Consider the following 16,935-nt stretch of genomic DNA (forward strand, 5'->3'; position numbering starts at 1 on the left):
ATCATTGAGAAAATGGTAGTTTTCTTCCATCTCATTGGATATAGTAGTTTCTGTCCCATCACAGCTTTTAACATAAACATTATAGATTTTTGTGTAATCAGTAAGAAGTGATATTATGAAAGACCATGCTTACTTTTCACATGTTTAAACTATTAGTGAATGATCACACATCATTCATCTCATAGCCATTTAATCTAAGTGTGTATGTTTAGATAAATCTAGCTGTTGAAAACAGTTCATGGATTTGATGGACTTGGTGTTAGTTTAGGATACTACAAGTTTTGTTATTTTGCTGCAAAACATAACAATTTAATTGAAACACAAATGCCAGAGACATGTCCTGTTAAGTAATTCACTGCTCCTTTACCCAACCAGATTGTTCAAATGAAATATGGAAAGATAACATAGACCAAAAACGATACAGTGATAGCACTGAATTTACAACTGGAGGCAGAATAAGTGGGTTTTCCATAAAATGTTTCCATCAGAATAATAGATTATTACATTTCTTTATATTTTGGCAGCTGCAGAAATGAATTAACATCCAAAGATATCTGCAAGGAAACTGACAACCTACTGGTTGATGGGTATTATAGTTCAGAGCATTTGAAGGGCAACATATTGTGAAAACCTAATCAATAAAGATCTAAGATTAGGCAGTTTTCCCCCAGCTTTGGAGTCACTGTTCTTGTTAAATCTGGAGGGAGGGAGGGAGGGAGGGAGGGAGGGAGGGAGAGAGGATAGATAGATAGATAGATAGATAGATAGATAGATAGATAGATAGATAGTATAAATTTAAACACAAGAATACAAACTAAAACAGACTGAAGAAAAGGGAAAAAAAACAAAGGTGCAAAAAGAGAAAGTTACAAAAAATTGGAAAGATATAAAGAAGTGAGTTCTGATTATTTACAGCATTTATAAGTACAATTATTGACCCCTCTCTAAAATTACATTATCACTCTTCTATCTCTTATCTAATCTTCAAAACTATGTCATAAATCCATTTATATGCAAGTTCTGCCATCTTCACCAACCATTCATCCATTGTAGATATTACCAAATCTTTCCAACTTTGTGCATAAAAAATATCTTGCTAAAGTTATATATAAAAATAACATTCTATAACTTTTTTTCCAAATAACCATCACTCTGAAGAAGAAAATTTCTAATTTCATTTGAATATTTTATTTATTTATTTGTATCCTGCCTGTGTTATTTTTACAAATAATTCAAGGCATATCCAGCATACTTTCCTCCTGTTTTCCCCACAAAAATCCTGTGAGTTGTTAATCGTCTAGATTAGTTGAATCTAATTTTTAAAGCTTTTTTTGTTCAGCCTTTTTTGTTCACATCTCCAACACACATTTAAAGTATTGATACATTTTAGATAATTTTTATGGAGTCATACTGTATACCCATGGTACATCATTTTATAAAAATTGTCTTTAAGTTTATAACAGTGTAAATCTCATTTCTTTCAACCACATATTTCCCATCTTTCCATCTGTATACTTAATAGACTTTATCACACATTCCTTAACTTGTTCTTCTGTTTCAAATTTCAATACCATTTATAAATTTAACAAACACATTCTTATCATTTGTACATAATTCTGTTTCAAAATCAGTGCTGCAATTTCAGTGCCATACATTATTTTATTTACTTTAATTTTGATAACTAAATAAAGCAATTGTCTCCACCATTAGTAGAGACCTGGGTCAGAAAGTAGGAGAATCTTTTTTTTTCTAATCCTATCTTAAACATGAAGGCAGCTGGGTGACTTTGGTAAGTCACCTGCACTTAGCCCATCTCACCTCACAGAGTTTTTGTGGGAAAAATAGGAGGAAGAAATGTTAGGTATGTTAGGTGTATTCCTCACCTTGAGTTGCTTACAGAATAATAAAGGCAGGATAAAAATCTGAAGAATAAATAAATAAAATATTCCCAACACAAATAAAATGTCGATGAATAAATAGTCAGAGTGATGTATACTTAACAGCACTACCACTCCTACATTAAAAAATGTGTTTCTCTTTTACATTGATATCAAGTGAAAATACACAATTCATGTGCATATATTTGTGATTCAATAAACAATACTATTTAATAGATTTTATGTGACAACAAAACAATGGTTATCTGTACTTTACGGATGTTCCTGAGAACATAATGCTTTCCGGTAAGGAGAAATATTAAATAAGTGAATATATTGAACAAATATGGACCAATAGTAGCACCAATTAAAGGATAGATTTAGATTTGTTTACTTCATTAAAAGATAATGTCCTCATTATATAGTATGTTTGAAATTTAAGATCCTGTGAAAAAAACTCAGTAATTCAGGAATTGGATACTAATCTCAAGAAATATGCAAACTAAGTGAGATCACCCTAATAACAACATTTTAGTATTATCTCCTGGAATCTCCAAATAATTTTCTAAATAAACTTTTCCAAATGTTTTGACAATTAGATTCTTTCTGGATTTAGCATGTGAATCAAAGCTACACTACACTACGCTACACTGCACTAATAACTTTTCTAAATCTTCATATAAATATCGTGATTTCTGCAGTAAATCAAGGATAGGATATATAGTTTTTTTAGTTTAATCCAGGACATGTGATGGGCAACCCATAAGTTTTTAATACTGTAACTCAGATGGTTTAGTAAAACAAATACAAAAATTATTACAGTGTTCTTCAGGTTCATGATTTTGCCGAGGCATAGCTAACAGTGCATAAATTATGAAAATCCAAGAAAAAAATCCCAGTCACTCCATCTCTAGCTATTTTTCTACAAAAGCAATGATCAAAGCAATAGATCATCAACAAACATGGGATGCATCTTTGCTGTATGAGGAAGGGACAAAAACAACCTGTATGGAAATGTTAACTGTCTGAATCAAATAATAAATGAATGCACAATAGCTTTTAGGTTTAACAAACACATTTTACACAAATCAAAATTACATAAGAAAATTCATTTTGCAGAATGGCATGTGCATAGATTACATAAATATTTATATAAAATTACTATTATCTATGGCAACCAAAAAGCAGTACATACCAGTTTAATTATACAATCAACAAGAATCCATTATCTCCTTCATGCCTACTTGAGAAATTCACAGAATTAAACTGGCCATTTAGTATATGGTAAATGGGCAACTTTGATTGCAAAATTGTTTCATATACCATATTATTTCGTGAAATGTTATGATTATTTTTGAAACTACTTCATATTTTTGCTTTGAAGATAGCTTTTTGGAAGAGATGATAGTCTACAGTGTGCGATCTTCTGAGATCAGCACCATGCACTGTGATAATACTGAGACTTTAGCCATGTGAAGAAAACAAACAAAAATTGTCTGGCTCCTTTAGCCAGTAGCCATTCTGATTTTTAAAAGAACATCTGCAAATCACAGTTTGGGAAAATTATTTCTTAAATCTTGCTGCTAGCTGCAGTACCTGATTTTCCCGCCATTCAGAAAATGATGCTATGCTCTCTTTAGATCATTAAGATGCAGAACTATTCTATAGCTGACCAGCACAATGTGCAAAATAACACTGCCGTGAACCATGTTCACTTGTCAGTGATACCTATAATGTATAAGCAATATTTGTAGACCTAGGATTAAGTCCTTTCAGATAGTTACATTTATTTTATTCATACTGATAGGTGTATGCTTTCATTCTTCAGTCAACCCAAGCAGAACTGTACGAAGTTCAGCAATGCATAGTTGAATAGCAAATGTAGATGTATTCAGCTTGTTGCTTCCTAATTTGATTATATGTTTTCTCCCCATTTGATATTTCAGCCATTATTACTTATAATGTCCCATCCCATGTTTGACTAGGAGTTGTATTTCTAAAACATGTCTATCTAATGTGGGCATGGTTTGGTGTTTCCTATTTTTATTTCTATTCTAATCCTAAAATAATTGGAAATGTCTACTTAAGCAATTGCTATAACTGGCTTCTTAAAGAGAATAGCAGACTTTTCAAGATGCAGGTTATTTTGACAAATGAAATTGAAAGATGTTATTGCTTGCCAATTCAGTAATAGATTTTTTTAAAACACATCAGGAAGATCTGTCATGTATATTATAAGTAACTCTTTTCCTTTTTAAAAAAATATGAACAATAACCAAAGGACTTAGATAAATAGCACAATAGTTCAAACTTAATTTACATTCATGTATAAAAATATCCACAAATTTAATATATGTATCATGTGAAGCTATGGTTTCACTATTCTTTGCTAAATAAGTCATTTAACTGAGTTTGCACATGTTAAACCATAAGACATGGCCTATTTATCACAATGGCTTAGCAATCTTGTGGCTAACTCTATCTACTATTTTGCTGAATCCAGCCATAGCTTACTCCTGTGCTTAATAGCAAACTCAGAAAATCTCAAAAAATATGAAATGTTGTAGAAAATCAGTGTTGTGTTTTGTTTTGTTTTGCTTTGTTTTGTTTCTTTGTCACATATACAAATTATCCCACAGCTACTAACCAAACCAGAAGAGACTGAGTTTTGATGCTTCTGAGCTGACTGTATAATGGATATGTATGCAGTATAATTATAGTTCATAGGCCAGAAATGGTTTGGAAATGTCAACTTTAATCAGAAAGTGTAATTAATATGGATTATAGTCCTTTTCATTAAAAAAAAAAACACTCAGCAACTGTTGAAATTCAATAGACAATCTCCAAAACATGCTTTTGGCCTATCCCCACGTTTGAGAACCTTAAGGAGCTTGGTAAGGCTGCTTTCCATCACAGATGTTCTGATTTGTCTCAACAAAAGCTTACAAATTTCCAGCAGAAAGTAATAATTCAGGTTTCTTTGGTGTCTTCTTTAAAGAAATAGTTTATTTCTTTATAAGCTATTATAAACTAGAAATAGTTTATAAGCAAGTATTGCAAAAGGAACTCTAATAAATTGGCTTTCCATTTATCATTTGCTTAGTAATTATATTAGCACCATATCCTGGAGTTCAGAATAGTTTCATATTTGCAGCAGGTTGTGAAGTCCCAGTATCTTGTATGCTTGATTCATGATGCGAATCTTCACTTCCATTTATTTTTTCCTCCCTCTTTTCTTTATAAGTGTTTTCCATGTTGGAAGCATTACAGTTCTGTGGTTTTCTTTTGGTATCTTCTGTAGTATCAGTATCTGTATTCTTCCCTTTCTCATTGTTCACAGTCTTACTTGGTCTCTCCTCTGAAAGATTCTTCTGTGTCTTGTCTTCCTGGCTCTCTTTGAATTTTGTTACTTTTTCTGTATCCACTTCTTTCTCTGTTCCACTAGATTGTAGATCTGATGGCAATTTTTCATTAGAAGCTACTTGATTTTTTTTCTTCTGATGGTCTATGCCACCCACCGGGGCAGGTGAGGATTTCATACATTTATTATTGTCCATAAATACATCCACTTCCTCCTTCTCCTCAGTTTGGGAACCATTTTCCTGAGGTAAAACTGTCCCTCCTAAATCTAGGTCATCTCCATATTCTGACTGTGATTTTCGAAACCTTCTAGATGGAGGTCTGCGCTTTATTGATCCTCGTGTCCTTACCTGAAAGTGGATAAAGCTGTGATTGAAATAAGAACATGATCCAGACCAGACATCATTAAAAACAACCAACAGAACTGCATTCATTCCTGGACACTTAGTTATTCTTCATAAGATTAAATTTTGGCATTACCATTTCTTTCACACCGAAGAACATAGGATTGTTACTTAGCAGAAAAGTGAAATAGTATTCTATTTTTTCAGTGCCAACTAGCATGTTACAATTACTCTGGCCAATGTGGTTTTTGTGGATAAGAAATATGATCTTCTGGTCTCTTTCAATGTATAGATCACCAACTTTATGATGATGATAAATGTGGTTATTTAAAATCTACCAGATTTTAAAATTAATTATTTTTAAAACACAAACATTGGGCAGAAGCTCCAGAATTTTCTATATTCATTCACCAAAACAATGGTTTTGGGTGGAAGAGTGGAAACAGTAAATGAATTGAGATATGGTATTACTGATAAAAGGAGAAAAGGATGTGACCCAAAGGCAATACTTTCCTATATGAGTTGATATTTCTTTAAGAAATCAATAACTTTCTCTCCTTTATTTAAAGCTTATCTTATTTTGTTCCATCCATGCAGTTGTCATGAATCTAGAGATTTGGTTACTTTGGCCAATCTGGAGTTTAAATAGAAAGATCATCTGTAGGATCATTCGTCAAAGTAAGCATGCATGAAGGAGCAGATAGATTAAAATCCAATATCAGTTTCAGGTAGTCAAAAGACAGGCCACAGACAAGTCATTTAGAGATACTTAAGAATAGAGGAATCTATGTAGAACTATCAGGTATGGAAGGCTAGTGAGCGTAGGGAGTCACAAAAAAATAAAATTAGATCATCTGAAAGGAACCCCAAGGAAAGCTAGATGGTTAGCAATAGGAGCTGGGGAGAAAAGTGAACAAAAAAAGAAAAATATGTTAGTGTTGCAAGTACCGGTATATATTGATTCATGTAATGATAGCAAGTTAAAGGAAGTGGTACATTTAAAGAAATTTCAGTCTCACAATCATATATACATTAAGCTAAATGGGAATTCCACATATTCAAATCTGAGGAATGTTGTTCTATATGGCTATAATTTGCCTAACAATAAAAAAATGATATTCTAACATTTCCTTCTCTTAAAAAGGTTCTCAGGACAGAATTCAGGAAGCTACTTTATACTAGGAACATCACATGTACTTCAAGAGAACTTTAAAAAAAAACAAAACTATGTCATGTACTTATTACAGTACTGTTATAAAATTCATGAAATAAAATTAATATTTCAGTCAAATGACATTGACATTTTTCTTTAAAAATAATTACTCATTTACTTCAATTAGTTAACTGTTACTTGATGAAAATTCTTTGTGGTCTTTTTGAAAACTGCTATAGCTGTTCATTGACTCATTTTATTTCATATTCATGTTTTTAGCGTAGGGTACAACAGTTTGAGAGACCTTCTTCCCCCCTGACTTCTTCCTTTCCTTTTCATCTTTAAATTGTCAATATTATGGTGATCAGCCTATATCTTACCTTATTATAAAACTGAAGATGAGTGCCTTCTGGTGGTTGTTCAAAACTAACAGGAGATTCATCAGGTATACTTGAATGAGTCTTTGGGCTGACAGGGGTGACAGGTGGACTGCTAAAAGGAGACACCATTGCCTTTAGTCCAGGGCTTTTAGGAGAAGCTCCTGGCAGCATAGAAGTTGGAGCAAGTGCCAAATTGGCCTGTAAAGAAAATGAGTGAATCATAAATAAGTACTTTCATTTTCTTCCCAATATTTGAAATTTTGCCTTAATATTACTCACTTTATCTATTGCTGAAGTCAGTTTATGGAGCACACCTAATATTAGTGAAACAGAGAGAGAGATTCCTAAATGATTAATAAGGCTATCTGCCAAGGAATGACATACTGTACTGTATATCTTTTTTTCTGGAATAATTGCAGTACCTTTGCCAGCATCTATTAAGAAGTAAACAGCATTCAGGGGTGAACATGAACTTCAAAACTGTTATCAACTTTATTTTGTGGAGAGGGGTTAATCATGTTCACCTCCTGAATAAAATAAGATTATTTTTTTAAAACGAGCCAACAATGTTTAAGCAATGGCTCGGTAGAAAATATAAAATAGTTTCCAGCTCTGTGGGAGAAAAAAATAGGAAAGGGGGAAATATGAGAAAAAAGATGTAGTCTATGGAGTTGAGGTATTATTATTGATCTGTTTATCTCTGAACTGCCAAGGAATTATTCCAGACCCTCTATAGTTCGCTATTAAATGATAGGAAATAATTGGAGGTGGAGATGTGCTTAGGGCAGTGGTGGATTCCTACCGGTTCAGACCAGTTCGGCCAAACCAGTAGTGGTTTGGCGGCTTGGGTCACTGGAACTGGCAGCAACCCCGGCCTGCCATGCCCCCAAACTGGTTCTCCGGGCGGCGCCATAGGCACCACCATCTTGTTTTTCAGTTCTGTGCATGCAATTTTAATTGCACTGTGCATGCATGCATAATGCGCATTAAGCACACACATGCGTAGCATACAAATGAGCGAACCGGCAGTAGTGGCTGCCAGAACCCACCCCTGGCTCAAGGGTGCCATCAGATGTTCAATTATGGAAGAACAACCCTCTCTCCCAATAAATAAAATGACATACACAAAAACCAAAGAAAACATAAACCAAGATTCTGAACAGATGTTCTATTAACAGTCAAGAATACTGGATATAAGACTATTCAAGACTATTCTAAAGAGAAGCTTCCAAAAGCACATTTACATAGCACCTATATCACCTATTTCAATGGTGAGATTCAATTTTTTTTACTACCAGTTCTGTGGGTGTGGCTTGGTGGGCGTGGCATGGCTTGGTGTGTATGGCTCATGCATGGCAGGGGAAGGATACTGTAAAATCTCCATTCCCTCCCCACTCCAGGGGAAAGTTTCTGCAAAATCCCAATTTTTTCCCAATCAGCTGGGACTCAGGAGGCAGAGAATAGATGGGGGCAGGGCCAGTCAGAGGTGATATTTACCAGTTCTTTGAACTACTCAAAATTTCTGCTAACGGTTCTCCAGAACTGGTCAGAACCTGCTGAATGCCATCTCTGACCTATATTGTCCCATATCCAAACAACAGAGAATAGCTTTCAAAGCAGCTGTGTGAGCCTTACAAAAAAGGAAGCTGTTTCGCAATGTCCTCTTTTGAATGCAGGCCTGAGTGGAATTTAGAGTGGGGGCAGCAGTTGAGGATGAGAGATATAATTGATCGAAGAGGTCTGGAAGGGAAAGAGCCCCTTCTCAGCAATAGTTCACATGACATAGCAATCTGATGTAACATTGTGATGGATTCCTCATTTGTGGATATTGACCAAATGCAGTTGTGAGGTAAAAACTATAATAGCCACACAAGAGGACAGTAATCCTCCTTCATCCCCAAATTAATAGCAAATTATGATGGGAGAAGACTTAGCATTTTTGGAACAGAGATGGGAAGCACTTGTACATGGGCAGAATTACCAAGAAACCTCCTGGAATTTAGGAGATAAAGAGGCCAGAGAAATGGAGGAACATGATGCAATTCCATAAAAATAAATTGCAATTCCATAATAATAAATTGCAATTCCATAATCTTTGTCCCTATTCATATTGTTGGAAAAACAGCAACAGCCAAACCTCATGGACTGAGGAAGAAGACAATATTGTCTGTCCATAAGGGAAAAATTCCCACTTCTGTCCTGAAGAACAGGAAGTAGTGGGGGTGGTGATTGGAGTCTCCTTGCTGAGAAGGCACAATCTGTTGGCTGAATAATGCGCTCAGAAAAACGTGCTGCCTTCCTAGGGCACACATTTAGAATGTGATGAAAAGCTTTCAAAGATTGAACACCTGTTGACACATTCCTTTTTGTTGATTCACAAGGGAACAAATTACACAGTTAAACAGGCAATGGAGGGGCAGCAAAGGATTATGAAGTGTTGGATAGGAAAGTGAAAGAGATGGTATTTTTTCACTCCTTCCTGTTGAAGGATACGACTTGGGAAGACGGAAGAATACTGAAATGAACTACTAAGAACACAGATGGTCCAATATTTGGATTACAAGATAATGGGTTGTATTTCCAAAACAAACAATTTCTGCAAAAGGTAGGCTGCATCTCACAAAAAATGAGAAAATTGTTTTTAGAGGATGTCATGCAAAGCAGATTCAGAAGGCTTTAAACTGAGTCCTTGGGAGGAAGGAGAAGAAAACTCTAAAAATAGTGCAACTCCAAGTCCTGGAAATTCAACTGGAAGGAGTATGTGAGATACAGAGGCATCCGATATATTAGGTCTGGATAGATAAACTAAGCTTTCCAGTTTCTACACAATTGCATAGAGTATGGAGAACAATCATGGTTGTGTTAATCATGTGTTAATCAATTAATCATGTTGTGTTAAATTTATCTTGGCTGTTGTACATAATAAATATTTTATCTTTCTTTTAATAATTGCTAGTCGCAATGGTTAAATGCAGCACTGCAGGCTACTTCAGCTGACAGCAGTTCTGCAGTTCGTCTATTCAAATCTCACCGGCTCAGGGTTGACTCAGCCTTACATCCTTCCGAGGTGGGTAAAATGAGGACCCAGATTGTTGTTGGGGGCAATATGCTGACTCTGTAAACCACTTAGAGAGGGCTGAAAGCCCTATGAAGCGGTATATAAATCTAACTGCTATTGCTATTGCTAACTGGAGTCATGCATTTGAAATAGGCAGTTTATGGGAAGGAAGGAAGGAAGGAAGGAAGGAAGGAAGGAAGGAAGGAAGGAAGGAAGGAAGGAAGGAAGGAAGGAAGGATGGATGGATGGATTCTGGCAAGATAGAATGCATGAGTGAAATACAAAGATTAACAAATATTTACTATAATATCCCAGATGAAGGATTGGCATTATATGTGAAGAAAGTAGACACATGTATTAATATCCCAGAGTTTGAATATGAATGTTTAATTGAGAGCATAGGTAAGAATACAAAAAAAATGTGGGGGGTGGGAGGAAAGGCTTTTACTGTAGGATTATTGTAACCAGCAGAGCCAGGCAAGAGATCTGGACAATGCAAATTTAAGAACATTTGGGCTTCAACTATGAAGACATCTGTTAGAAAACCAACTCAGCCAAGATTATACAGTTCCCAAAAGCCATTTCTTGTCTTCTTGATTTTGTTTCTTGTCTTTCATGTGTTTCTTAAAGGAGAAACAGGAGAGTTGGCTCTTATTCTAATAAATAAAAAAACTACTGGCTGAAGAGATAAAAGCAGTGGGAACATACCATATTACCTTTGCTTTAAGATACTACAAATAGAGAAATTGTGGCAGAATTGTACATGCACATCAGATTTTAGAATATTCAGTTTTAATAAACTTTTCCAAGTGCTTAATAGGATTCCATAGACAAAAATTCTCAAGTCTAAGGGAATACAGAAGAGTTGATTGAGTGAAACGTAACATCAAATCATTGTCTTAGCAACTACATTTTTTTCATGACGATCTATCCTTAGCCCAGTCTTTTAGGTTTTATAGGAAAGTTAGAAATGTCTTAAAAATAAGATATTGGATGTACAGTTACCACCATTCTAAAGTGAGAAAAATATGAGATAGTTTATGAAATAATTGTGAATGCATAGTAAATTTTGATGAAGCTGAGAATTAAAAGGGATATGTTTATAACATGGCAATTGAGACATGATAGCTAAACAGGCATACCAGTAAAGAAAGTCAGAAAGGAACTTAGGTTTGCAAAGAATGCTGAGTTTGACATCCCTGGGCTAGACTATTATTAGATGATAGAACTAATTGAATGATTACAGTCAACAAGAACATCAATATCTTAATGTCAAGCTGCAAGAAATATCTGGGCTCTGTGATATTTAGCATATTTATAAATAATTTAAATGATGGTTTAAAGAATACGATTATTGAATTTGCAAATGTCACACATGGCAGGGTAAGCGGGACAATATCATGATTCAGGAAGAACCTGATAAGCAAAAAACAATGGCAAAATCTAGCAAGATTAATTTCAATGAAATAAATATTTTTTTTCCAGCATAAAAATTCATAGATGTGAAATTTAGTATGAGGAGACCATATTGACAATGGCACATGTAAAAAGGGATCTTAGTATTTTGGGGAAGCACAAGGTAAACGTGAGCCAAGAATGTGATACAATTCCCCCCAAAACAAAAGCAATTTTAGGTAATATAAACAGACGTATAATGTCATGTTCAAGAGAAATTAGAAGACAAGGCAGAATAGTTCAGAATTCTTCAGAAGACAGGACAATAAACAATGGGCTGAAATTACAGAGGAAATAAACTTCAATTGGACATCAGGAAGCATATCCTATTGTTAACTGTTATTCAACAATTAAATCAGAATGTGTTGAGACGTAGAGGAGTCCATTACTGGGTGTGTTTAAAGAGAGGTTGGATGACCATTTATCATAGATGCTATAATGATGAATTCTGCAGCGGGCAGGAGATTGGTCTCCAAGGTCTCTTCAAAGCTTTCCATAATTTTATGATGATAGACCATTTAAGAATGAGGATTCTCAGTGAATACCGAGCACTGGTTTATGGATGGAAAAATTTGAAATAGGAAAAAAAGAAATCAAATTTGGTACTTTGTGAAAATAAATGTTTTATTATTTATTGCACATGGTAATGCTTTATTGATGCTCCCCATGAATTTGTCCTCATTCACATTCCAACTCAGAATGAATTTTTGCATCCTATTAAGTTAGATATACATTTCAATATCCAAAGGTAGGTTGCTAATTTTTTTACTACCGGTTTGGGCACTCTCACACGAGCAGAAGTGTCCGTGAGGGTGGAGGGAGCCTCCCGCCGCCACTACTACCAGTTTGCCTGATCCGGGCCAAACTGGCAGCAACCCACCTCTGCCAATATCTTGTTAATTTTTTCATATATGATTTCTAGGATGGCCTATTAGCAGGCAGTATTTTAGAAAACATGACTGTTGTAATATAATCACAAGAGGGAGCTCTTGTGTTTAAGATATCTGTTTCACCAACTGATGTATCTAATGGTGACTATGTCAACAAATAATTTGGCGAAGAGCAGAGGTGGAAATAGCTGCCTTTCCAAAACAGCTGAATGTAGACACTATTTTTGTATGTTGGCTGAAGCCTTATAGATTTTCTAGTATTTCAGCCAAGAAAATATATCAACAGTGGCTTGGTATCAAAGAAAGGGTGAAGATGGCTATAATATCAACAGTTTTAATTCTTTACATTCAAGATTATCTTAAATTCTCTATTTCCAGTATGGTGAGACAGTCCAGTGGTGGGTTGCAGGCTGTACGCCCTGGCACGGGCGTACTGCTGCCTGCCTGGAGCACCGGGTACTGTTCCGGTATGGTGCTCTGGAGGGCCCACCTGCCCACCCATTGTCCTTTCCTGTATTTGAACTCTTTGGCGCTTCTGCAAATGCGCATGGCATGTATAGCGCCTGTGCGACGCTCCACCGAGCAAATGGAGCATCGCAGAGGCAGCAATGGAGGGTAGAACACATGTGCTTGCTGTGCGCATGTGTTCAGGCGCTGCGCACATTCATATGGTGGACGCCGGGCCCCGTTGCACCGTACTGGTTGCAACAGGATCCGGAACCCACCACTGAGATAGTCCTAATATAAATTGTGACAGAATAACATAACAGTGTTGGAAGGAACTTTGGAAGTCATCTACTCCAATGCAGGAGACCTGTACTAATTCTGACAATGGCTTTTTAGTCATTTCTTAATAGCATCCAATGATGGAGCATCCACAACTTCCAAAGGTAATTTGTTCCACTGGTTCATTGTCTCACTGTTACCAATTTTCTCTTTAGTTAGCTTCTGTCTTTGATTCGTTTCCATCCAATAATTGTTTCCAATTCCAACCAATCCAATTATTGGAAGGAAACTTGATTAGCTTCTCTCAGCATACAGCTGAACAAATGCAGAGAGAATATACAATCTTTTCTCACTTGTCCACTAACTTGGAGCTAGTCTGTCTCACCATGTTGGATAGGGGCATTTGTGCATAGAATTTCAGTATATTTTCGTACTTCTATCTTCGCTGGCATCCTTTAAAAATCAATTTGAACTACATTTTTCCTTTTTACTTTTCCAGCTGATGATTTCATGTTGAACTTAATCATAAAACTCATCAATTCTCTTCCTGCCTCAATGGTTGGAATTAAATCTGAATAACCATTTTATTAAAGAGCTGTGCAGGAAGTCTAATTGATATTATTCTGTATTTGACTACATTGTATATAAACACTGTCTTTCTGGGATTTTTTTTTGTTCTGAGTAGTAGTCAGCATTATGATATTCTGAAATTTCACTCAATTTGCTGATGCCTAAGATGTCAATGTGTAGTCAATGTATTTCATTTTCATTTTGTTGAGCTTTCCTGTGTTCATACTACTTACATTCCATATTGTCACTATCGTTCTGTCTTTTCAAAAAAAAAAATCCTGCATGATATCAGCAACTAGAGGTTCCAAATGTTTTAACTATTAATGTTTTAAAAACATTAGGAGAGGAGCAGTGATGCAATCAGATCTTACCTGCATTTTTTCAATGAGAGGAGAACTTTTGGGCTTTATCCTTATAGGACGAGGAGCATTTGGGGATGGTTTCTGTAAATAGTGTAATAAGAAACAGAGTTGGTTGAAAGAGCCACCTTTATTACTTGCCAAAATCTTTGGTGTTCAATTGATTCATTTTTAATTATTAATTTTTTTATCCTGAAGTATAAAAAGTCTCTAGGAAAATATTATTATCAATACAAGTGCCCTTGAGAAACCCTCCTTGAAAAGGACTATATTCCACAAAAGAAAGATGTGCATATGTTAGATATAAATATATATACAATAGATGGTATTAGGATTGTAGGGTTTTATCAGGACCAGTACTGTCATATTCGTGCTAGATATCTGACCTCACAATGAATATAAATTGAAAGGATATCTAACTTAAAAGGATGGGAATTCCTATTGCTACCCTTCTCCAATTTTTATTGACTTCTTATATGGGATGAAATGAGGTCTTGGAAGAGGTTGACGGTGAATCCCTTTTTGGATGGGGGATTTTTTAATGTCTGTCTTTACGCCTCTTATGCATTCTTCTTTTATTCATTGTCCTTACTTTTTAATTATAAACCTTTTGAGTTTGTGGTTGAAATTGATAAAATAAATAAATGGTAATGCTGCCACTGTCGACAGGTGTGATGTTATTCAGATGGCAGAGTCACTGAATAGAAATATACTACTTAAATCACAACAATCTTCTGCAATTATAGCATTGTTCAAATGTCTAGATTACAACTCCTATGTTTCTCAGCATTGGTCATGGGGGACTTATGGATTCTGGAAACGGACATCCACACATTTGGAGAGTACTTAGATTAGTTGTGAGCCATTACTAACACTGCTGCCACAGATTGATATAACCATCATTTGATACAATGTAATGGGGTTACTGAAGTAATCTAGTAGAAACTAGATTAATCTCCCAGTAGAATTAATGGAAAGTAGACACAAAGAAAGGGGTAAACAAGGAGTCACTAAGATGTGATATAATTTGAGATTATTTGAAATGAAGAAATGTTGTAAGGTATATTTTATAGGTTTGTATATAAAAAATGAAATTAAAGAGGGCACTATAATTGTTGCCATTTAATTAAAAATAAATGGAAAGCACTGAAATTACTGAAAATGATAAGATATAAATGATGCATGTGGAAAAATGATAAAACATTTAAGGTTACTATGGTATGTGACTTTCTAATGTTCTGTATGTATGTAGACTGTATCTGCACATGGCAATTGGAAGACATGGTAATTAATCCCAAAAAGGAAATGTATGAAGAGAGAATGCAAAGAATGCAAAACTACATTATTTACCCTGAAACAAAATGGTATGATGTGTATATATTGTATATGTGGAATAAGAAGCAGATAGGGAAAACCTGAAGTACTGGAGTTAATTAGAAAAAACTCTTGACAAATTTATATCTCTGTATGAAATATCTGCCTCTTTCTTGATATACCTCAAGCCACAGGAAACAGGTCGTTTAGAGAGGAATTATGAGAAGAAAAGAGAGAGAATGTGGTATCAGAAAGAGGAAAAACAGGTGACACTACTTACTTTGTTCAATAGCCCTACTCTTTATTTGCTTCAACTCCTCCTATCATCCACAAATAAATTATCTATTTCATGGAAATTCGGTCCTTTTGTCGTGTCCTACTATTAAACATTTTACTCTCATTATTCAATGTTAATCTTTTTTTTTAGATATTTATGTACTCATACCTGCTTTGTTTAGGAAGATGTAAGCTATATTTTGGAGATATTTGCTTTTGGATTTTACATCCATGTTGATCTTTAATTAGAAAATGTAAAATAATCTAAAGAGGTTGATGCTCATTTTAGTAGTAACCATATATATGATCAGTCTAATAATCATATATGATAAGTGTATAGCAATGCTTGCTTTTGTTTACATGGATTAAGCATTTGCTGGAAGCCCAATTCTTCCTGGAACATGATAATCAATCCTGGAACCTGATAATCAATAGAGTGGTTTCTTTTAGTAACATGCAGGCATATTTACAGCTGTCAAGAGGCAAGCAAGAATTCCGTAGTAGCAGAACTTGGTGAAATAGAATCATGCTCCATGATGAAAGGAAATCACTACCATGTATAATTCCAAACACCTCTACAGCAATTGCAGCACCAGTTTTAGAGTTCTTATTAACATGTCTTATAAAAGAAGTACAATTCAGTTTCCTTAAAATATTGATACTTACCACCTCACCATTCTGTCCTAGCTCCATCTTATTTGTGTGGAGGGGAAGAGAACAAGGTGGCTTTCTGCGTGCTGGTTTAGGAGCTGGGACCTGAAAACAGAGGAAAACATATGAAAAATAAAGAGAAAAGAGATAGATATGAAAAGAACATATGTAGTATTGGTTCTTTAAGGAATGCTCAAATCTGAATATATACATGGGGGTTGTCTTATGAGCAAATTGAACTTCCCTTTGTAGTTGCATTATCCCTACCTCCTTGCCAGAATTTGATGATTGCTGTTGAAATTTTCCTGCTAGTTGGGCCACAGATGGAGCTGTGGACTTTTCCACCACCATCTTGGTCTCTGACGGTTTGTCCTGAAAGAAACCCAGAAATAAAATGTTTCTCAGTCAAAGAAATAGAGGGGTAAAAAGTTGATAAAGCTAAAACTTTTATTGTTCAAATAAAAACCTTAGTGCTGTGTAGCACATGTCTTGATGACCAAATCATCTCATTTTTTGTTTTAC

The 16,935-nt window shown here is 35.0% G+C and overlaps 1 protein-coding gene across 2 annotated transcripts in view; it reads right to left on the reverse strand.

Annotated features, from left to right (window-relative positions):
* Positions 1-2,089: 2,089 nt before the first annotated feature.
* Positions 2,090-16,935, reverse strand: part of RCSD1 (RCSD domain containing 1) — a 36,075-nt gene continuing 21,229 nt past the window's right edge. For both annotated transcript variants that reach the window (XM_087721475.1, XM_014063095.2), the window contains 5 exons: positions 16,681-16,785; positions 16,429-16,518; positions 14,185-14,256; positions 7,115-7,312; positions 2,090-5,587 (listed from right to left, as the gene is read on the reverse strand). In XM_087721475.1, the coding sequence (XP_087577601.1) occupies positions 5,009-5,587; positions 7,115-7,312; positions 14,185-14,256; positions 16,429-16,518; positions 16,681-16,785 (1,044 nt within the window). In that variant the 3' untranslated portion in view covers positions 2,090-5,008. The remainder of the gene's footprint in view (positions 5,588-7,114; positions 7,313-14,184; positions 14,257-16,428; positions 16,519-16,680; positions 16,786-16,935) is intronic.

Source organism: Thamnophis sirtalis, unplaced genomic scaffold (genome assembly GCF_051295495.1).
Source record: "Thamnophis sirtalis isolate CommonGarterSnake01/CBP01778 unplaced genomic scaffold, rThaSir2_p1.2 scaffold_8, whole genome shotgun sequence".
Taxonomy (NCBI): Eukaryota; Metazoa; Chordata; class Lepidosauria; order Squamata; family Natricidae; genus Thamnophis; species Thamnophis sirtalis.